We start from the raw sequence: 23,845 nt of genomic DNA, 5'->3' as shown, positions 1-23,845 counted from the left end.
GTGAAGGTTTAGTTTAATGGACGTGAGATGCCGAGGACCTGCCAAGAAAACAGACCAGGCTTTAGTCGGAGTCTGCGCCCCCCCCATCACACAGCTCCTCTCATTGAAAAAAGGGCTGTGGAAGAACAAGGTAAAAACACTAAACCTGAGGAAAAAGGGACTAAAACTAGTGACATATCTGTCCATACAGAAAGAGAATTTCACTGGACAAGATCTGTTGAATTCAGATTCTTCAATCTAGAAATAAACAGATGTAAGAAAACACTTCAAATAAGAAATTAACTCGTAAAGCAGTGATATTTGTCTTTTTTTTTTAATGTTCTTCTTCCTTTTCCCACGTTTCCCTGTGGTCTCCATAAACTGTAAATGCTCTACTTGGCTCTGAATTCTTCATTCATTCAACTCACAGGTCCATCTTCAACCCTATTCTGAGTAATGACACCAGAAAGGTGGTTTGGAGCACTGGCCCTTTAAATATGCAGGAGACACTTCAGGCCCCGCCCCCTCCAGGTTATTGGCTGTGCCGCTCTGTCCCGTTCAACCGACAACTGAACATTTGAGGTAATGGGCTCCAAGTTTGGACATATTTTCAGTCTGGACTACAACCGCTGATGACGACAAACAACTATGGAGAATACTGGAGAAATGTTGGTCTGAAGTCTGGACCTGATATGAGCAAATGTGGAGACGGAACGAGTTAGAGACGCAACTAATTAAGGAGGAATTCAAATGAAAGAAACCCAATGAAAATCGAGCAAAATAATTAAAAAAAGGAACAAAACTGAACAGAAATCGACAAAATAATGAAAAAAATGAACAAAACCAACATGTGCAAATGTCATAACTAGTTATAGACAGAACTAATGAAGAAGGAATTCAAACAGGTTGTACAAATCCACCAGATTTTTGTCCAAATGAATCTACAGATAATTTTGCAGCAGCTGGAGGGTTCAAATTCAAACTGTCTGAACTATTAGAGTACAAAGACACAAGAAAGGAACCACAGACTAAGAACAGTGGGTTTAGATGAATATGTGTCAGGATCTGTGCTTGTGACTCTTTGCTCCTCCCTTTTGGTTATGGACCTGTGCCTGTGCGACCCTCAGCTCCACCTTTTCATTTTCATCATCAGATTCACCTGCTGGCGCTGCATGGCTGCAGCCAATTACCTTCAGCCTATTTAAGGCTTTGGTTTGCAGCCATGCAGCGCTGGTCCATTACTCCTCACTCCTTTCCATAGCCCGGACATTTGATCATATTCATCCACGGACTCTGACTCAGGTTTTGTATGTTTTTTCCTATGGACTCTACTTTAGTTTTTGTATTAGGTTTTTCGTTGTCTGGTTTTCATTTTTTGTTAAATAAACTTGTTATTTTTTTCCCTTCAGTACTGTGCATTTGAGTCCTCTTTTTCCCTTCGTGACAATATGAGCCCTTTAACACAAGATAAATGATCAAACACTTCTAAATTTTAGTTTTTTTTTTTTTTTCAAATCTTGGTAAGAACCAAATAATTTGCAGTGCAGGATCATTTGTGTTTCAACAGTTGCATCACACACAGCATTAAATATTATTCGTTCAGTTAATGACAGATTTTGTTGAAAAAGTCACATTTTTCTTCATTTTTCTCTGTTTCTGATATAATGAAAATTAACTTTAATCTGAGCTTTTATGAACATCTACATGATCTGAAAGGGTTCTATCTGCCCTCTTCTGTTTTACTTTATTTTAACTGATTATTATTTACGTTTAATTGATTATGTTTTAATTATAATTATGTGTTTTTAATTTGTCTCTTTTCCATTTTGTAAAGTACTGTGAATTGCCCTGTGTATGAACTGTGCTATACTAATTAATCTGCCTTGCCAGTAAATTAAATATAGGACAATCAGTCCCTCCAGGCATTCGCGATGTTGCAATTGCAACTATTAACGCAAATTCAACCAATCACAGCGAATTCTGCGCGGTGCTGCAATTTCGTCCAATCACCGCAAATTTTCTGCAAATTTGACTAATCACCTTAGCCCCCTTTCGCCCACCCGTCTACGTGACATGTACGTCATCATGTTCACTTCCTTGTTGACGGTTGAGAAGATGAAGACATGTGCGATTCAAAACTCATATGTACCGACAAATATCACCGCCAAAGTTCGTTCAAGTCAGTTTCCAGATGTGTTACACAAAAGCGGAAGTATACTGTTCTGCACTGCCTGCGATACTGTGGTGGAACAAAACGAACGTGGACGCTCCACAGACACTTTTCAACATGTAAGAGAACGGCTGAAACTGGAAGAGGAAAGACGAGACAAGTCCCAAAGACAGAGGCTGTTGGATCCAGACAACAGCAGGAGCTGAAAGGGTCAAAGTTAGAGCAGATCTACTGTAGAAGGCAACAGAAGAGAAGAGAAAGAACCTGTGGAGGCTGCTGTCCTTCTCTGTGTGGTGTGTGTGTGTGAGCGTATGTGTGTGTATGTGTAAGTATATGTGCATGCATGTGTGTGTGTGTATGTGTGCATGTGTGTGTGTGTGTGTGTGTGTGTGTGTGTAAGTGTATGTGCATGCATGTGTGTGTGTGTCTGTGTGCATGTGTGTGTTTGTGCATGTGTGTGTGTGTGTCTGTGTGCATGTATGTGTGTGTGTGCATGTGTGTGTGTGTGAGCGTTGTGGTGTGTGTAAGTATATGTGCATGCATGTGTGTGTGTGTGTGCATGTGTGTGTGGTGTGTAAGTGTATGTGCATGCATGTGTGTGTGTGTCTGTGTGCATGTGTGTGTTTGTGCATGTGTGTGTGTGTCTGTGTGCATGTATGTGTGTGTGCATGTGTGTGTGTGAGCGTATGTGTGTGTGTGTAAGTATATGTGCATGCATGTGTGTGTGTGAGCGTATGTGTGTGTAAGTGTATGTGCATGCATGTGTGTGTGTGTGTGTGTGTGTGTGTGTTGTGTGTGTGTGTGTGTGCATGTGTGTGTGCATGTGTGTGTGCATGTGTGTGTGTGCATGTGTGTGTGGGCGTGTGTGTGTGTGTGTGTGTGGTGTGTGCATGTGTGTGTGCATGTGTGTGTGTGTGCATGTGTGTGTGCATGTGTGTGTGTGTGTGTGTGCATGTGTGTGTGTGTGTGTGTGTGTGTGTGTGCATGTAACCCATCTAACCCTAATCCTGAATATACGACTATATCATTAAGGAGCCAAATTCATGTGTTGTGTTGTATAAATGTGAGATGGGGGTGGGATTTAATCAGTTTTCTTCTTCCCACTCCTTTTTGAGCAGTACATACTGAATTTATTTTGTTATTACTAGTGTACATGGTACAGTCTACTCTCGTTATACCGCCAACTTCCGTTCACGGCCAAATTGGCGGTATAGCGAATATGGCGTTACAACGGGTTGCGTCCATAATGTGCATGTCTTTACTATATGATGTCTATGCTGCCTCCGTTAACCCGTTCTAATTGCGTTTCTAAATAAATCTGGATTCTGTTATGTTGTAAGGGATCATTTAAAGTGGGGAAACATTTTAAGCATTATTATACCGTGTCGGGAAATGACACCCCATCATGTTGAGGCTTTGGCTTAATCCCACGTCCTCTTCCCGACATCCTGACCTACTGAGTGTTCTGCGATAAATGAACGGTGGCCGTTCCGTAGACCTACTCGTAGCTTGTCGCGATCAGCGTCTGGCGCGTTTGTTTCAGTGCATTGTTAAAATTTATGTGTACTCGATGGCAATCACGCTGGCGGTATAACGGTCGGGAAATCAATGGTATAAGTGTTGTTTGTGCATGGAACTGGGCTGGCAGATGGCGATAGGCGGAAGGCGATAGGCGGAAATGGCGGTAGCTAATGGAATAATGCATTGGGGATTTTTGTGCAATGGTTTTTGGTCGGCGGTGAGCGAAAATGGCGGTATAACGGCGGGCAGTTTAACGAGAGTAGACTGTAATTGTTTTTTTGTCTTGATCATCTTTATTAATGTATTTGCTCTGATATTAGTTCCTTGTACACTAAAAATGTTTACATTTTTCTTCTGCTCAAAACAAATGAATGAATGAATGAATGAAAAAAGCCTGTTTTGTTTAAAATCATTCCTTCCTGGTGCTTTTTAAGGCTAAAAACTCAAAAAAGTCTGTTCTGCGCTCTCATTGGCTGACGTTCTGTGACGCTCCACTCTCATTGGCTGGCGTTCTGTGACACTGCGCTCTTATTGGTTGATGCTATGTGATGCTGCGCTCTCATTGGCTGGTGTTCTGTGACGCTCCGCTCTCATTGGCTGCTCAAAACAAATAAATGAATGAATGAAAAAAAGCCTGTTTTGTTTAAAATCATTGCTTCCTGGTGCTTTTTAAGGCTAAAAACTTAAAAAAGTCTGTTCTAGGTAATTTGCAAATGCCCATGTTCCTGTGACTTTAATAAAAGAAGCCTCAAATCATCACAACTTTCACCGAAATTTTTTGGAAAAGCTGCCACAAAATCAGGCATTTTAGGCCGCAATAATAAAAAAAAAGAATATCACACGAAATCCTGGAGGGACTGATTAATAACATGCTGCATGTATTTGGATGAAAGTGATGTTGTTCTCCATTGCATTTGTATATATAAGTTATTTATTACAAAAAATGTTTGTTATAACTGTGGAACAGCACAACAGGAAAGAGAAAAACTAAGGATCAAGCTCTCAGGATGTGTGACCCTATGCTCTGATTGGCTGGCGTTCCGTGACACTGCGCTCTCATTGGCTGACGTTCTGTGACGCTCCGCTCTGATTGGCTGGCGTTCTGTGACGCTGCGCTCTAATTGGCTGGTGTTCCGTGATGCTGCGCTCTCATTGGCTGATGTTCTGTGATTTTGCGCTCTGATTGGCTGGCGTTCCGTGATGCTGCGCTCTAATTGGCTGGTGTTCCGCAACGCTGCGCTCTCATTGGCTGACGTTCTGTGACGCTGCGCTCTGATTGGCTGACATTCCGTGACGCTCCGCTCTGATTGGCTGATGTTTCATGACGCTGCGCTCTCATTGGCTGACATTCTGTGATGCTGCACTCTCATTGGCTGACGTTCTGTAACACTGCGCTCTGATTGGCTGGCGTTCTGTGACGCTGCGCTCTCATTGGCTGGCGTTCTGTGACACTGCGCTCTCATTGGCTGATGTTCTGTGACGCTATGATCTGATTGGCTGGCGTTCTGTGACACTATGCTGTCATTGGCTGACGTTCTTTGACGCTGGGCTCTCATTGGCTGATGTTATGTGATGCTGCGCTCTCATTGGCTGACGTTCTGTGACGCTGTGCTCTCATTGGCTGACGTTCTGTGACGATATGATCTGATTGGCTGGCGTTCTGTGATGCTGCACTCTCATTGGCTGACGTTCTGTGACGCTATGATCTGATTGGCTGGCGTTCTGTGACGCTGCGCTCTCATTGGCTGACGTTCTGTGACGCTATGATCTGATTGGCTGGCGTTCTGTGACGCTGCGCTCTCATTGGCTGGCGTTCTGTGACACTGCGCTCTCATTGGCTGACGTGTGACGCTATGATCTAATTGGCTGGCGTTCTGTGATGCTATGCTGTCACTGGCTGGCATTCCGTGATGCTGCGCTCTCATTGGCTGACGTTCTTTGACGCTGGGCTCTCATTGGCTGACGTTATGTGACGCTGCTTTCTTATTGGCTTATATTCTGTGACGCTGCGCTGTCATTGGCTGGCGTTCTGTGATGCTATGATCTGATTGGCTGGCGTTCTGTGACGCTGCACTCTCATTGGCTGACATTCTGTGACGCTCCACTCTGATTGGCTGATGTTCTGTGACGCTACGCTCTCATTGGCTGGCATTCCGTGATGCTGTGCTCTCATTGGCTGGCGTTCCGTGACGCTACGCTCTGATTGGCTGGCGTTCTGTGACACTGCGCTCTCATTGGCTGGCATTCTGTGATGCTGCGCTCTCATTGGCTCATGTTCTGTTACGCTATGATCTGACTGGCTGGCATTCTGTGACACTGCACTCTCACTGGCTCGCGTTCTGTGACGCTGCACTCTCATTGGCTTATGTTCTGTGACGCAGCACTGTCATTGGCTTATGTTCCGTGACGCTGCTTTCTCATTGGCTTATATTCTATGACACTGTGCTGTCATTGGTTGGTGTTCTGTGACGCTCCGCTCTCATTGGCTGCTCAAAACAAATAAATGAATGAATGAAAAAAAGTCTTTTTTGTTTAAAATCATTCCTTCCTGGTGCTTTTTAAGGCTAAAAACTTAAAAAAGACTGTTCTAGGTAATTTGCAAATGCCCATGTTCCTGTGACTTTAATAAAAGAAGCCTCAAATCATCGCAACTTCCACCGCAATTTTTTGGAAAAGCTGCCACAAAATCAGGCATTTTAGGCCGCAACAATAAAAAAAAAAAAAATCCCGCGAAATCCTGGAGGGACTGGACAATACATGATTTTTATTGAAGAAATGCAAAATACTGAGGATGATATTATACCAAACGATAATAAATTGCTTACCAAAGGTTAAATAAAGAAAAAAATTCATTTGGGAACTGCAGGAAAAGTAACACCGGGTCTTTATGGGTTAAGAAAACTTGATAAGTGCAGTTTTCTTCCTGCACTGGCAGATAATTTTCCTTGAACTAAGACATTTTAACCCAATAATTAGTTTAGTTTTCTTATTTTGTACAGGCCTTTTTTCAGCAGGACTTGGAGTGGACGACTGGAAACACAGACCACACAGATGAACAGGTGTTCTTTAACCTGGTAAATAAATCCCTGGTAATAAAAATTCCTGTGAATGTTGGTGGAGAAGGGTCTGAAGTCAGAGGAAACAGAGGAAAGACAAACCATCCCAGAGAAAGAGGAACATCTGAGTCCAAAGACACGTCATCAGCCACTGTACGTTAAAAAAAACATCTGCTTTTTATTTTGGCAGAGACCCAAAACAGCCTCTGGAAGTCTACATGCAGAATATTCACATGTCAAACACATTCTAGTCACATTTAGAGAATTCACGGCTGCCATGGTCGACGACAAGTAGAAACACATCGCTGGGCGGAAGGGGGAGGAGCTACAGTACCGACGTGTAGACGAAGATACGGAAAAACTCCCGCATTGGAAGAGAAAACAGAAAAAACAAACACAAAGAAGGACCTGCCCGAACCTCAGCCCTGACGAAAAATGTACACAAACCGTCATCCATCGGATGAAAAGTACGGGCCTGACGAGGCCTGAGGTCTGTCTGACGGACTCGGCGTTACTTCACCTGCTGGTTTTTGGTTCTTACCTCATGTCGTACACTCTATCGTACTTCTGTGGGATCTGTTCTGCGCTTTAGTGGCTGATCTATGTGGACTGTTTGGGAGCTGCTGTTAGCCTCTAGCGTCTTAGCTTTGCATGTTGTCGGTGGTTCTGCTGCAGCGTCTTCGTCAATATCGTAACTTTCACTCACACAACTAACGTTCTGTCTGACTTTCCCTCCAAATCTATTCCAAACGTCGGATTTCAGATGTGATGGCACGTTAGAGTTACAGGACGTGTTATTAGCTCGTGCTGCGTTAACGTTTTTCATGATACTGTCAATTGGATTTGACAAAACTGACCAATGAGCGTAGACAAGAACCAGCAGCAAAGCTTTACCATTGACGCATGAATACAGACGAATCTAACAGTTATGTTTGTACCAGTGACTTCTATGAAGACGTTTAACCCTTCGGTATCCAGGTGTGCATTATACGCACACTTTGTACTTAAGGTTTTTAAAGGCCATATAATTTTTACACCCAAAGGAGAGGCACGGGGTTCTGTTTTTGGTTCAGTTTGTTTCTTTGTTTGTTAACACTTTAGTGGCAAAACTATTGGTTGAATTCAGACCAGATTGGGTTTACAGATTCCCAGTGACCCAGAATAGATGTGGTTACATTTTGGGAAAAGTAGGACAAAGTTCAAATTTTTAATGAAATTATGAAGTCTTTTTTTTCTCTCATTTACTTATAATGGGTGAAATTTCAAATGTCTATAAAAACATCAATTTTGTTTCAATTTTCTTCAAACTTGGCACATATGTAGAGTAAACTGATATGACATCAGCACACACATAGACATGATGACATCAGCTGGATCAAGGACAAAATAAGATACAATACGTGCAAAAGGCGGGGCTTGTTGTGCCTGGAACCACTTGGTCATAATTGGTTTTTGGTCGGAAAAGTTGTTCATTTTTGTCACATTTTTAAATTCTGATCCATCCACTAAAATCATCCCACTGTAAACAATGTTACCAGATATGAGATTCCAGGTTCTTTTACAAAATGGAAACGGAAAAACAGCCGAGTTGAGTCGACTCAAGTCAATACCACGTAGAGGAAACACAGCACTACATTCCTATATTAACATCCTTCGACCAAGTGAGTTCAAAACACACACTGACACATTTAACATTTGACCTAGAACCAAAAATAGTAAGAATATGAACCAACACTGGTGTTACTCAAGAACATATGACAGGAGGAAAAACAAATAATAAACAATCCAATTTTTATGTAGAATTTTGGGGGGGGTCAAAAAATGTATGGTCTTGATGTTTATGGCTCAATTTGATGAAATACAAAAAAAAAAAAATTAAAAACAAACTGATTTTTTTTATATATTACTACAACACTGCACAAATGATGTACATAAGGTGATTAGGAGGACCTCTATGGGTGGGATACCGAAGGGTTAAAGACCAGCTGAGCACAGACGTACGATATACGACCAAAAGTACGAGGACAGTTGACAAAACGGTCGTATAGAAATTCTAGAAAAACAGAACAGTCCACGGGTCACAAACACACAGCATTTTTCCACCAAATACTGATATTTTACATTTGTATCATGATGTGACTTTTTTGGGGTTTTTTTTCGCTGTATCCGACGTCTGGAAAGACAGTTTTCTGAAAACAGAATCTCTAAATGTTGGTGTTTTTATTTGGAGATTGAGCCATAAGACTCCAGAGCAAGGTTGTAGTAGTTTTGGATTTTTTATTCTAGTTTAGTTTTTATTAGTTTTCTTTTTTCCCCCTAAATACTTAGTTTTAGTTTAGTTTTTTCATATCTTTTATTCAAATAAATCCCAGACAGGACTCTGCTGCTTTCTCCCAACTCTAGCCTCCATGTTTCCAGGTAGAGTGGGGACCAGAAGACGACTGGAAACCACAAGTGACGGACCGTCAAGTGTCGTATGGTGCCGCTAGATAAAATTGTTTGAGGGAAATAAATCGATTTCATATCAATCCGGTGTTGACAAAGACGAAAACAAAAGGAATTTTATCCATAATTTTTATCTGTTTTAGTTAGTTTTGTAAACACACAATACAGTTTCAGTTAGTTATCGTTTTTGTTTTAATTATAGTTTTTATTCATTTCAGTTAATGAAAATGTTTTTTCAATTCTAGTTTTCGTCATTTTGTTAGTTTTCGTAAATGATAATAACCTTGCTCTTGAACAAACAACAATGTTCGTTTGACTGGAACAGATACCTCGAAACAGTCAGAACGATGGTTTCACAGCAGTTGAAGGTCAAACGTATCATAACTGGAGAAATTTTCCATCAACAATATTTTCACGTGATCATGATGCAAAGGTGATGGCAGTGAACGAACTCATTTGCACTCATTAATGTTCTAATTGGTCATTAAATGGCCTGTTTTTCCAGTAAACGTTCCCTCAGGTTGAATGTTCGGCGGTCTTCCAGGCTTAGATTTGGTATTTAGCTGAATTATTTTGTTATTTTTTAATTGGCAAGTGAAACGTTGCATAAGTTAACTCACAATTAAGTCAGAGGGAACATTTCCGTCATATACCGAGGGGAAAAAACACGACTTAAAATGCAAATTTAATGACTTTGCAAGTAAATGAACAGCCAGAGGCGGTGGAGTTTGTCTGATGAAGACGTATCTGTCAACGATCTCTGCATCAGTTTGTTCTCAGATGGAAAAACACAGTTTTGACTGTAATGAAGGTTAAAACAGTGCAATCATCCAGTTCTAGGGTCAGTCAGTTCATTTGACAGCGTCATTGCAGGACTTTATGAAGAGAAAGTTTGGTTTGGGATGAAATTCCAGCATTAAAAGTCAAATCAAGTCTTATTCAGTGTGAAAACCTGATGAGAGGAATGTTGAACACAGATGCTCTGAGGGTCGGAGGGCGCTGAGGTCGGACAGACGCGAACTTCTACACGACAAACAGACGAGCTCAGAGACGAGTGGAAAAAAGACAGAGCTGGAAAAAAAAAAGCACAAAAACGCCATAAGCAGCATAAGAACATGTGGTGTTACGGTGACCTCGGTAACACGCGGAACAACGCGGAAAAGGCATTTTCATGAAACGGGACGGAACACTCCCATTTCCTCATTTTGATTGTTTTTTTTTTTGTTGGTTTCATGTCAGGTTTCTTCTGTCTCTGTTTAGCTGTAAAACCGGTCTTTGTGGATTTATCTGCACGTCACTAAAACCAGAAAAATCTGGACTAGACGAGCAAAGGTATGACGGTGTGTTAGGGCCACGTACGAAAATAAAAACACCGTCACTACGAGAATAAAGTCATAAAATATCGAGATAAAACCTGGAATTTTATGAGACTGCAGTCGATTACAAAAAGAGTCATAATTTTTTACGAGAATACAGTTGTTTTTGAAAAAACCACAATTTAACGCGAATAATGTACTTTTATGAGACTCAAGTCATCATATTTTGAGAATAAACCATAATATCATGAGAATAATGTCATAATTTAAAAACAGGTGTTTAAATATCCTAATTTACCAGGATACAGTGGTACCCACTGGTCTAATAAAGTAGAACTGGAACATTCTGTGAGGTTCTACTTTCATTTGGTGTTTACACACAAGGCCAAATACTGAGACTATAAGCCCCACCCACCAAATACTGAGGACTATTAGCCCCACCCACCAAATACTGAGACTATTAGCAATACACTAACCATCAACACATTAGCATTTGTTGCCCACTCCAACAGAAGTGAAAGTCGACAAGGATTAAGGTTTAAGATTTATAATTATAACTTTTTATCGTACTGTTGAGAATTTATTTTCAAAATACTACGACTTTAATCTCATAAAACTACGACATTATTTTCATTAAATTATGCATTTTTTAAAAATTACTTTTTAATTTTTAATTACAGGTTTTATCGTGATATTTTATGACTTTATTCTCATAGTGACAGGTGTTTTTATTTTCATACGTGGCCCTAATACGCCGTCGTAAAACGGTGATTTACTGGATTTCAGTTATTATCGACAAATCCTCTGGTCAGACTCACGGCATGTGATTAACCCTCCGGGTCCAGGTGAGCATATTATACACACTTTACACTTATGTTGTTAAAGGTCGGATTGTTTTTCATAATTTTTGGGGGTCTGAATTCACAGTTGTTCATTTTTGCCTGATTTTTAAAATTGTGATCCATCTACTAAATCCATCCCATAATAAACAGTGTTTAATTCCTACATTAACACTCTTCGACCAAGTGAGTACAAAATACACACTGACACATTTAACATTTGACCTAGAACCACAAAGAATAATAATAGGAATCACTGACAGATGACAGGAGGGAAAAAAAACAAAACTAATGCAATTTTTCTGGAGAATATTGGAGGGAGAAAAGATGTTTTGTGTTTTTTGCATCAAAAAGTATGGTTTGTTTATATTACAAACATGAGATTTAAAGGGTTAAAATATGACAGTTATTGAGTATTTGGTATTTTTTGTTTAGGGCTCAACTGAAATACAAAAAAAGTGAAAAACAAACTATGAAAACCATTTTGACATGATTAGGAGAAGGTTGGGCGGATACTGGAGGGTTCATGTGTAAACCATTAAAACCATTAGCACATTTAGGAAACCTTGAGGTTTGGCAGGACAGAACCTCCATACCACAGCTGATGTCATGTGTGTTTTAACCCTAAAACACTGACGTTGCATTCGTGCTGGAATATGGTCAATATTTTTGGGATGGATTTTTACCCGACATCACGGTTCAATGCGCACAAATTTTGGCACTAAATTATTGCCTTAGATAGCTTAGTTTGATCAGGTTTTACTGTTATTTCCCATGGATTTGTGGACAAAAACTGAAGCGCCGACCACCGATGTGTGTTTTTCAGCGAAGGATCCTCTGTGCTTCGAAGGTTTCTCGCTGAGGAGCAAAACTAAAAACCGACAAAGAAAAGCAAAAGTCAAGAAAAAAGTCCCTCACATTCAAAGAAAAGCCGAGGTCCTTCTGTTCACGTGGAAACAGAATTAAAGTTGTGCAGTCGTTTTGTTCCTTTCAGCGAACATTCCCACCTACGAGTCTACAAGTTCTTCAGGGGTTAAACTGTTTTTCGTACATTTTACATTCCTTTAACGTGGATTTCATTCCTGCCCCGTCGTCATCGTCCTCCAATCACGAGTACGACCTCCCACATTCCCGCCACACGGAGGCGTCATTCCGTTGGCTTTTCTTTTAAAAGGTTAAAACTACATCACGGTACACAGTTTTCACAAGATCATGCGAATATACAGGAACTAGGATTCAGAAAAACAAACAAACAAACAAAAACATCTGAAATCAAGGTTAAAAACAAGACGTAAAAACTAGCTTAAAGAAATAATGTTCATAATAAATTAAACCGTTAGCTTTTCGGAACACAGTGAGTCTTTACAGGAAACTCCATATTAAAGAAAAGGTGTGAACAGACGGATTCAAAAACACTAAAACCATCTGCATTTGGTGAATCAGCTGCACATCATTAAGGAAAAGTGAAACTGAAACCAGAACCTCCGATAAATATCACATTCCACCGGGGGCGTTCCGTTCGCTCAGAACGCGATGAAACCTGCGACAAACTGGAAAAACAACAAGACGCCGACTTTGAATGACTTAAAGAGGACGCTCCAGGGGTTTTGTCCATTAAAAAAAGAAACAAAAAAAAAAAAACACCAAAAAAATAGCAAAACTGCCCAAAAAAATTAAGAAAAAAGTCGGAAATAAGGCCCCTTAAATAAATATTCTCATTCTTCTTTTTTCGGTTTCCCAGGAGAGAAAAAAAAGTGAAGATAATGCCATACTTTTAAAAATGGTATTCCCACGCCGTAAAAAAAAACTTATCAAAAACAATCCGACAATCGCGGCTATACCATCCTGGAGTTAGTGTCTGACGAAAAGTGTCCCAGGTTTTGTTTTTGCCGACGTCCCCTGTTGTTTTTTGGACATTTCCTGATTAGAGACAGAAACAGGAAGTGGTAGAATTAGCATCTTGGCTTTTATTCATTTACATACAGTTTATGTTGTACAGATCTTCTACTTACATGGTTTATGTGTGGTTTTTTTTATCATTCTGTGTTTAGAACGACTACAGTTCTTGTATTATTTTGCTGATCTTAAGTATTTATCACCGATTTATTATATTGTTTTTGACTGTTAATGTTATTACTCTATAATAAAAGACTAAGAAAGAATTATTTTATCTTATTTCATCTCATCTCAACCCGTTTAACATCATTTCATGTAATTTCACTTCATCTCATTTCTTTTCATTTCATCTCATCATATCTTATCTCAGGTCATCTCATTTTATCTCATTTCATTAATAACATACTATCATTTCATCTCATCTCATTTAATTTTATCTCATTAATTATTATCTCATTTCATCTCAACTCATCTAATTTTATTTATTTAATTTATTCTCATATTAGCTAATCTAATTTAATCTCACCTCATTTTATCTAATTTTATTTTATTAATATAATCTCATTTCATTTCAACTCGCCTAATCTCATGTTATTACATTTCATCTTATTTTATCTCATTAATATCACCTCATTTCATCTCAACATGTCTAATTTAATTTATTTATTAATCTCATGTCAGGTAATCTCATTAGTATCACTTTATTTTAAGTAATTTTATTGTATTAATATAATCTCATTTAATCTCAACTCATCTAATTTCATGTTAATTCATTTCATCTCATTTCATCAAATATTAGCTAATCTCATCTCATTTTGTCTCATTTCATTGTCATACTATCTAATTTAATCTCATCTCATTTTATGTAATTTTATCTCAGTATAATCTCAATTCATCTCAACATGTCTAATTTCATGTTGTTTCAATTCATCTTATTTATCTCCTGTTAGCTAATCTAATTTCATCTCATCTCATTTTATTATCTAATTTCATATTTTCTCATTTCATTTTGTTTTCATCACATCATTAATATCTAATCCCATTTCATCTCAATTTGTCTAATTTCATGTTATTTCATTTAATCTCATGTTAGCTAATCTCATCTCATTTTATCATCTAATTTCATGTTTTCTCATTTTATGTCATTTTTATTACGTCATTCATATCTAATTTCATCTCAATTTGTCCAGTTTCATGTTATTTCATTTAATCTCATTTCATCTCATTTCATTTTATCATCTAATTTCATATCATTTTATTCCATCTCATTTCATCTCATTTTCATCATGTCATTATTATCTCATTTCATTTCAACTTGTCTAGTTTCATGTTATTTAATTTCATTTTATTTTGTCTCATGTTAGCTAATCTCACGTCATTTTATCTAATTTTATCTCATTAATATCATCTCTTTTAGTCTCAACTCGTCTAATTTCCTGTTTTTTAATTTAATCTCATTTCATTTAATGTTAACTAATCTCATCTCATTTAATTTCATCTCATTTTACATCATCTCATTTCATCTTATCACATCTAATTTGATATTTTCTCATTTTATCTCATTTTTATCACATCATTAATATCTCATTTCATCTCAACTCACCTAATTTCATGCTATTTAATTTAATCTAATTTTATCTCATGTTAGCTCATTTCATTTCATCTCATCTAATGTTATCAGCTAACTTCATATCCTCTCATCTCATTTCATTTTCTGTACATCCATGCTTCATAAATCTATCTATCAACATGATAAGAGGACGATCCAGAGCTGAAGCAGGTTTTCATTCTTCTCTAAATCCTCCATATCTGATCTGAACATAATAACCTCAGACTTTTCTCATCATTATTATGTTCAATAATGTTTCTAAAACAGTTGTCATGAATCAAACATCTCTTTTGTTAATTCAAAATAATACCACAAACCAGCGAGGAAATGAAGTGAAAACCTGTGGTCACAGTTTATGAACGGAGCTGTAAAACTACAGAAACAGTGTTTTTGTATTTATTTACCCTGTTTGGTCTTACCTTGTGATGCACATCACCACGGCGACAATGATGGCGATCTGCACAGCGCCGATGATGGCGGCGATGAGGACGTAGTGCAGCTTCTGTCCACTGGGGACCACGTAGAGGATGTTAAAGTCCTGAGGCTCGTCGCACTGAGCGCCTTTATAACCTGCATCGCACCTGTAGAGAATAAAAACTGGTAAAAGGGCGTCAACGTGGACGTAAGATGAAAGAAACTGACGAAAAACAACAGAAAGAAGACGTGAGGTGAAGGAACCCTGTTTTATCGTAATAAGTACATCAGCACATCGTAAAAAAAAAAAAAAAAAAAAGCAAAACCTGGAGGATTTCCATCAGTGACATAACAGTCTTGTTGTCAAGACCAGCTGATCCTAAACCTAAACCAAGATCTAAACCAGAATTTAAACCAAGATTTAAACCTGAACCATGATTTAAACCTAAACCAAGACCAAATAGTTTAATAACAACAGAAGTAATAATAATAGTAATGATAAGGTGATAATAGTGACAATAACATAACAACGTTAATATAAGTAATAAATATAAAAACAGTAGTGGAAAACAGACAACTGCACATTAGAATGTACCTGTAGAAATACATAATAAAGTAGTAATAATAATAATAATAATAATAAATAATGATAAGTAATTATGTTATACTATTATATTCTGCACTATATAATAATAATGATAGTAGTGATAACAACAATATATAAGTATTAGTAATATAAGAATGTAATAATAATAATAACAATAATAATAATAATAATAATAATAATAATAATAATAATGATGATGATAATAATAATAATAATAATAATAATAATAATAATAATAATAATAATAATAATAATCTATAATAACAATAACCAAACATTGCACATGGTAAACTGCACAGTCTAACACTACTTGTTTTTTTTTGGTTTTTTTTAGTTTGGTTTTTTTTACAGTCTAATACTACTGCTAAAACATCAGTGCGACCTGGACATTTCTGACTCTGACCTGCAGGTGGCCATGTTGTACTTGATCTCACATTTGCCGTGAACGCAGAAGCCGGCATAGCTGTCGGCGCAGGGGATGGGCATCCCGGCGTAGAACCCGTCACCGTGGTCCAGACCCGTGGTTTCTGAACCAGTCAGAGGGAAACACACACCAACACACGTTACACACAGACCCAGTCCAGTCATTCTGGAGGTCAGGGGTCAAAGGTCAGGGCTTGAAGGTCAGAGGTCAAAGGTCAGGGGTCCAGGTTTGGTCCATATGATCTGAGTCAAACCTGCCCATTCAGTTCCACACCTTTATGTTCGTTTACACCTGATCCTGTGGAAGACGTCGACACAAACCTGATGTATTATATCATCTGTTGAATGTCGCTGTAACTCCTCCTTTTATTGTATTTATTTTATCCTCCAAATGGAGTTTTTACCCTGAACACCACCGTCGGATCTCCTTGATGTTTTGGCGATAACTCGGACAGATGTGGTTGGATTTGTTCACCTTCATAACCAACACAGGTGACTCCTAGTGGAAGAACCTGTGGATGTCAGCTTCTATCAGTATTATACGTCATCCACATGGGGGCGCTGTAGTTTAACATCTGTTTTTGCAGGGTACTGTCATCAGTTGGTCGTCCGTCCGTTTGTCCAAAAACCTTGGCCTGCACTGATAAGTCTGGCCACTGGGGGCAGCAGTGCGCCTGATAGGTCAGACCGAGGGTTTTCTTTAAAGTTTTTCTTTGAATTCAAGAATCTGTGCTGGATCTGTGGACTGGGTTTGTTTTTCAGACTGAAATAAATACAATAAAAAACTAAAGGAAATGTTTGAAAATGCAGAATTCCATTGAAAAAGGACAAATATCACTGCTTTAAAGAGTTTGGATGATTTCTACCTGCAGACATCACTTAAAGCTTAAAACTTTACAGTTTCCCTCATTTATAATCAAGTTTCAATGGGTTTTTTTTTAAATTACAAACTGTGTTTTAAATGTGAGAGCTCATCTCTGTCTGTGGGTTTTTCATTTTGAACATTTGCCGCCGTCCTTCGCCGTTCGCCGCCAGCACTGGGGGGGAATCGTTCCCTCAGAGACTTGGACTTTAATATCGATGCAAATGTGGGGCTGCACAGACGAAAGAACCCTCTGGATTCTGTTTCATCTGCGCTTTGATCTTCAGACACTGCGTCTGCATTGAGGCGTCGCTAATCTGAGCGTTTATGGCGTCATGTGACCAACGGGACGAAGATGTAGAAGATGCAATAGAAGATGCAATAAAACACAATCAAAACCTCAAGAAGATAAAAACAGTCTCTGGGATAAAAACCAGGATAAGAAGATAAAATTTAAAAATTAGAAGTCACAATAATAATAAATAGAGCAAAGAAATAGGATAAATAACTAAAATAAGTTTTAGTTTTCTTTACTTGTTTCTTTGTTATGGACTGTATCCATTGGCTGATTGGCCAGGTCATGTTTGGGGGCGGGACAATGTGGGCTGGACTTCTTCCTGCTCGTTTTCGGACACTGAGTGTCGTTGAAGAGTCACAGTGACGTTGTACGTTTGTGTAATATTTGGGGGCTTTTGGTTGATTTATTTCCATATATTGGAGTGTCCTTTTGGATCTGGAATGTCTTTTGCCAACTTATGTTTTAAATGAAGAGTTTTTATAGGCATAATAAGGCTATGAAATGGACAGAATTTATTTGTTTATTTTATGTATAATATTTTTGCATTTTGTGCAGGATTGGTTCAAATTTATTTTGACGTGTAAGACTTTTTCGCTCCTTTTTGAATGTTTTTTTGTTTTTTTTTTTTACTTTTGACGTTTTTTATTTGCTGGTTTTTTGGTTTTTTTTTGATATGATAAAATAAAAAATGAAATTAAATAAACTGAAACTCAAACAGTTTTGAAAATGTAAGACAGTGCAAATATTTAAGTTTCTGTTAAAGGACACCTGTGGTCCAGACAGAGAAGACTCCAGTAATGAGGTATTTGTCCTTTTTTTCTCTCGTCCTCTGGTGTTAATGGGATTGTCTTTGGGTTTAATCCTGCATTTATTGGTCCTTGGAGTTTTACTGCAGCTTTTACCATCAGAGTTAAAGTGGATTTACAGCAGCTTTAGATTCCACATCCTGAACCCTGGATTCCCTGGCAGCTTTATCCTCTGATGCTTTTATGAGCCTCATGATGGTTTTTATCAGCTCCGTCTTCACCGCATCGTCGTCTCTGTTTGCTTTTCGTCGATCTCAGATCTTGGAAAACAGATTCTAATCTCATACCAGAACATCTGATCGAATACAGATTCATTCCAAAATAAAAAACAAACTCACATCAGAAAGAGTTTGTGGAGTTTTATATCAGTCTGTAAAACTGTAGCAGTTTTGGGTTTTTTTTTTTTTACAGTCTTTACTGAGTTTGTGTTTATTTATTTAAAGCAGGTCTATCAAACTCATTTCAGTTCAGTTCCACATTCAGCCTAATCTGATCTAAAGTGGGCCAGACCAGTAAAATAATATAAATAATAGGTTAAGAACTGCTAAATAATGTCAACTCCAAAGTTTTCTCTGTTTTTGAGTGAAAAAAGTAAAATTCCATTGAAAATGTTTACATCTACGAACCGTACTTTAAAATAACATGAACAAATATGAACAACCTGAAAATTCTTAAGAAAAAAAAAGTGCAAACTTCACAATATTATGCCTAAGTTGATCATTTATACATGTGCATGACAACTTAAAGATTTAGTAACAGGCAGAATATTGTTCAAATTCCACATACTTCTCCTCAGACATTTCAGATTGTTCATATTTGTTCAGGATATTCATATTTTTGTAAAAGGATAGTCTGTACATGTAACACCGAATATACACATGAGAAATACCACAAGAAAACAAAAAAAAAAACATAACTATAAAAAACAGGGGAAAACTGCAACTGCACATTGGAAAGAACTAATAGAAACAAATGACAAAGTAGTAATAATCTAAAGTATCTTATTATTTATATAATAATACAATATTATAGTATGTACAAGATGGATGGATGGATGGATGGATGGATGGATGGATGGATGGATGGATGGATAGATAGATAGATAGATAGATAGATAGATAGATAGATAGATAGATAGATAGATAGATAGATAGATAGATAGATAGATAGATAGATAGATAGATAGATAGATAGATAGATAGATAGATAGATAGATAGATAGATAGATAGATAGATAGATAGTTTAGTAATCACAGAATAAAAGTACTTGTAGAAACAAGTAGCAAAGTAGTAAATAATAATAAGAAATAATAATAAGTATCTTATTATGTTATATGTTATATTTAATTTTTATTAATTCTTCTTTTCTGATGTACTCCTAATGACAATAAAGTCTATTCTGACTCATTTATACTAAAGATAACAGGACAAAAAACTGCACTGAACAACAAAAATATAATGAAAACGTATAAGGATCAAACTGAGGATAAAAAAAACAGATATTATAGAAAGAGAGAAAAACAAGTTGTGATATTATGAGGATAATTCTGCCATTTGATCAGTTAGAAATTTAAAGAAACAAGGAAATCTAATAGCATCAAATAATGTAAAAGCCCCTGATATTAAAGCTGATCTGTAACTGGTCATTTTTCCTATGACATAGAATATAATCTGAAGTACTGAGGTGAATTCTACTGTTTCCTGATGACCACAGTGTTGATGAAGATCTGGAGTTGGTTCCTGAGCACTAATATGCTAATGCTAATGCTAATGCTAGGGGATAAGTCAAATGCCGAGGTGGCGCTGCAGGTGACGTATGTTTGTATTAAACAGAGAAGAAGATCCAAAAATGGATGAATGATTCAAAGGCAAAATTCATCTCATCATGACATGTTTTATACTTTGATACTATAACAGCTGATTGGTCATGTGACTTAAAGGTGCACTACAGTAGGATTTATTAGAAAGAAGTATTTCCATTTCCTCTATTTGGCAAAAAACTAAAACTTTTTTTGGAAAATACATAAAGTTTAGTCAAATTTAGGTGTTTCCATCAATAGTTTACAGCGAAAATGTCAAAATGTTCATTAAATATGTTACATAAAGTATGTAAATGTGTTAAATATATATGAAACACATCCACTGTGGTATTCATGTCTTATTTTAAAGGAAAATGATGCAGATTTACTTGTTTTGATCCGACGTTGATGACCTTAAACATCATAACTTCTATTACATTTACTCATGTAAATTAATGACAACTTCCTGTTTTTCATTCTAACAACATTAAATCTATCCATAAAATTATCCTGACAAGAAATAAATTGACATTTTCTCCCGATGTGATGATCCATTTCTTTAAGGGTCCCTCATTATCCAGACAATTCAGCAGTAACACTAACTTCCTTTCTTGCCTTATGAAAATGGTGGTTTAATTAATGTAACACTCCCCCTGGTGGACATATATGGTACCTGCACCATGTAAAACAGGGCACGTCTTAATATTATTATCAGTCACAAATGAACATGATGAAAAAAATGACAAACTAAAGATAAAGGCAGAAATAACACCATCATTGATCTTCTTACCTAGGTTTATTTTAAAGGGACTGTTGTCGTCTTTCTTGCCCATTTTATCTTTATCAGCTGTGAAAAAAACAAAAAGAGAGAGCAGAAATGTAAATTAATATGGATTAATATGGATTCTCTTCATCCTGGACCATTAAAGGTGAATGAAGCTGTGAATATGCCCAAAATGACAGGTTATTACAACAATCTGATGATAAAATGCAAGAACATGTACAGCACAGGGTAGTGCAAACAAACAAACAAACAAACAAACAAACAATACAGATAATGCTAATAATCATACTAATAAAACTCCATCGCAGAGATGTTAAAGTCATTTTAATTCAGGTTCCATATTCAGACCAAGAGGATTTCCAGTGGATCAAACCAGTCAAATAAAAACATAATAATCTAGAAATAATGACAAATGCAAACGTCTCTTAGTTTTGTATCACATTTGATACATTGGGTGTTTTTGGCAACTTTTTGCTCACGTCAATGTAAACTTAAAACATAAAAGTAAATTTTACCAGTAACATTTTAAAAATATAGAACATTTCAGCTGTTTTTTTTTTTTTTTTTTTTACATAAACTTTTTACATTGAAGACCCTGGTGTTAAAAGTACTGAAGTCACATTTTTAGACAATTCAAGTTGAACATATATGGGTTCTTCTATGAAACTGGGTTTATTTTAGTATCTGACACTGTTCCATCTGTTTAGACCCAATAATAAAAGGTAAATGTAGACATATTTACCCCCAGGATGGACCTAATGATGACCTCAGATAAATGTAATACAATTATACTCCCTCTGTTCCATCCCATAATTAATGAATTTATAATCAAATATTGGGTCCAAAAATAGGACCCAAATATGGACATTAAATCAGTGCAGTGCAGTGTCAGTGCTGTAGATGTGTAAACATGTGTAAATGGTCTTCTGTAGACTCCAAATAAAGACACTGTGTTCAATGTGTGGATCCTAGTGGTTTTTCTAACCCACACATGTGGGTTTTTCAGCAATCTCAGTCTCATTCCAGGTTTGGGGTGGAACCTGTCGTGTCCACTGGTGTTACATGTGGAACCCATCATGTCCACTGGTGTTATATGCAGAACCTGAACATTTAAACAGTAAGAAATCGTGAATGATTTTGCAACAGTGGTCATTTTTTCGAGACACTCTGCCTTGAATAATTAGTTCAATTCCCAAAATGCACTTGTGAGAGAATAAAGAGGTATTCGACAAAATGGCACATCATTTTTGTGTCCTTCTGACTGTGTTACATACGGATTTTAGTATAAAAAATAATGTAAAATAATATAAAAATGTGTTTATCTGAAAAATAGTTTCTCTTTTATATCAGTAAATATTTATTTTTAAAACAGACCCAAACCTGCTTCAGAACATTCGTCTACATCTGGTTTGAATTTTTAGCCCCATGTCCTGTTTTAGGACCAGTTTCATAGAAAAACCCATAAACCTGCTGTATTTAACTAAGTCCACCCTAGAAATATTTTTAACAGACTTTTTAAATTATTATTATTTTAAATTATACATTTACATAAACATGTACTTCGACATAAGGAACCACACAGACACAAAACGAAACAAAAAATTATATACAACAAACCTACAAACCTATTATACACAAAAAAGAGGGAAAAATAACATGACAACAGCAACAAAACAACAACAACAAGATAAATATTATTATCAACTCCTGTTTCCGATGCTCAGGGCTGATTCAGAGTTAATATAATGTAAACTAACAACACATCTGTCCGTCAAAAGGACACAGGAGACAGCAGGACACTCCAGATGACAGTAGACAAAAAAGGATTCCATTGTTTATAAAAAAACAAATGAATTTGTCCACGAACACAAAACTGAATCTTACTTTACTTTTTCTTTTTAACAGACTTTTTCTTTTTTTTTTTTTGGTGACGTCAGTCCTTTTAGCACCAGGGTCTTCCATTTGTCTTTTAATATTGGGTCTAAAAAAAGCTGCTGAAGTACCAGATACCAAAAGAAACCCAGATTCAAGGACAGATCCAAATATATTTACATAAAAGGTAGAACTGTCAGAATGGGAAGTTCCAGGTTCGTTTCAGAGTCTGAAGTCTGTAAATGTTTCCGACACCTCCTGAAGCCTCCGTCAGATCAGGATCTGTTGGATTCATCCATTAGTTGGACTGCTGTGGGAGCGATGCCTTCACTTCCACACCGTCCATCTGAACCTCCACCACCTGGAGCACCGTCTGGGCCCGAAGGAGGCAGCGGTGATGGTGGTGTTGAAGCTGTGTGTGTGTGTGTGTGCGTGTGCGTGTGTGTGTGTCTGCAGGGTAAACACATACAGCGGTGGTGTGTTTACTCGCTGTCTGAGTCTGGCTCTGTCTGAGATGAAGCAGCGACAACAAACAAACAAACAAACAGCGGCGTGTGTTTGTGTGTGTTTGTGCGTTTGTGTGTGTTTTTGTGCGTTTGTGTGTTTGTGTGTGTTTGTGTGTGTTTGTGTGTGTTTGAGTGCATTTGTGTGTGTTTGTGTGCGTTTGTGTGTGTTTTTGTGCGTTTGTGTGCGTTTGTGTGTGTTTGAGTGCATTTGTGTGTGTTTGTGTGTGTTTGTTGTGCATTTGTGTTTGTGTTTGTGTGTGTGCGTTTGTGCGTGTTTGGTGTGTGTTTGTGTGTGTGTTTGTGCGTGTTTGCGTGTGTTTGTTGTGTGTTTGTGTGTGTTTGAGTGTGTTTGTGTGTGTTTGTGTGTGTTTGAGTGCATTTGTGTGTGTTTGTTGTGCGTTTGTCTGTGTGTTTGTGTGTGTGTGTTTGTGTGCGTTTGTGCGTGTTTGGTGTGTGTTTATGTGTGTGTTTGTGCGTGTTTGCGTGTGTTTGTTGTGTGTTTGTGTGTGTTTGTGTGTGTTTGTTGTGTGCTTGTGTGGGTTTGTAGTGTGTTTGTGTGTGTTTGAGTGCATTTGTGTGTGTTTGTGTGTGTTTGTTGTGCGTTTGTCTGTGTGTTTGTGTGTGTGTGTTTGTGTGCGTTTGT

The 23,845-nt window shown here is 37.5% G+C and overlaps 1 protein-coding gene across 1 annotated transcript in view; it reads right to left on the bottom strand.

The window, feature by feature from the left end:
• The window catches only part of tmeff1a (transmembrane protein with EGF-like and two follistatin-like domains 1a), a gene marked incomplete at its 5' end in the record, with an annotated part of 89,125 nt that overhangs the window by 3,598 nt on the left and 61,682 nt on the right, over nt 1-23,845 (bottom strand). Inside the window, 4 exons of the mRNA XM_030160674.1 lie at nt 12,023-13,246; nt 15,251-15,412; nt 16,256-16,379; nt 20,831-20,887. Coding sequence (XP_030016534.1) covers nt 13,162-13,246; nt 15,251-15,412; nt 16,256-16,379; nt 20,831-20,887 — 428 coding nt within the window. The remainder of the gene's footprint in view (nt 1-12,022; nt 13,247-15,250; nt 15,413-16,255; nt 16,380-20,830; nt 20,888-23,845) is intronic.

The sequence above is a fragment of the Sphaeramia orbicularis genome, chromosome 17 (genome assembly GCF_902148855.1).
Source record: "Sphaeramia orbicularis chromosome 17, fSphaOr1.1, whole genome shotgun sequence".
Classification (NCBI taxonomy): domain Eukaryota; kingdom Metazoa; phylum Chordata; class Actinopteri; order Kurtiformes; family Apogonidae; genus Sphaeramia; species Sphaeramia orbicularis.
Note: the sequence above shows the minus strand (reverse complement) of the source record. Positions and strands in the feature narration are given on the sequence as shown.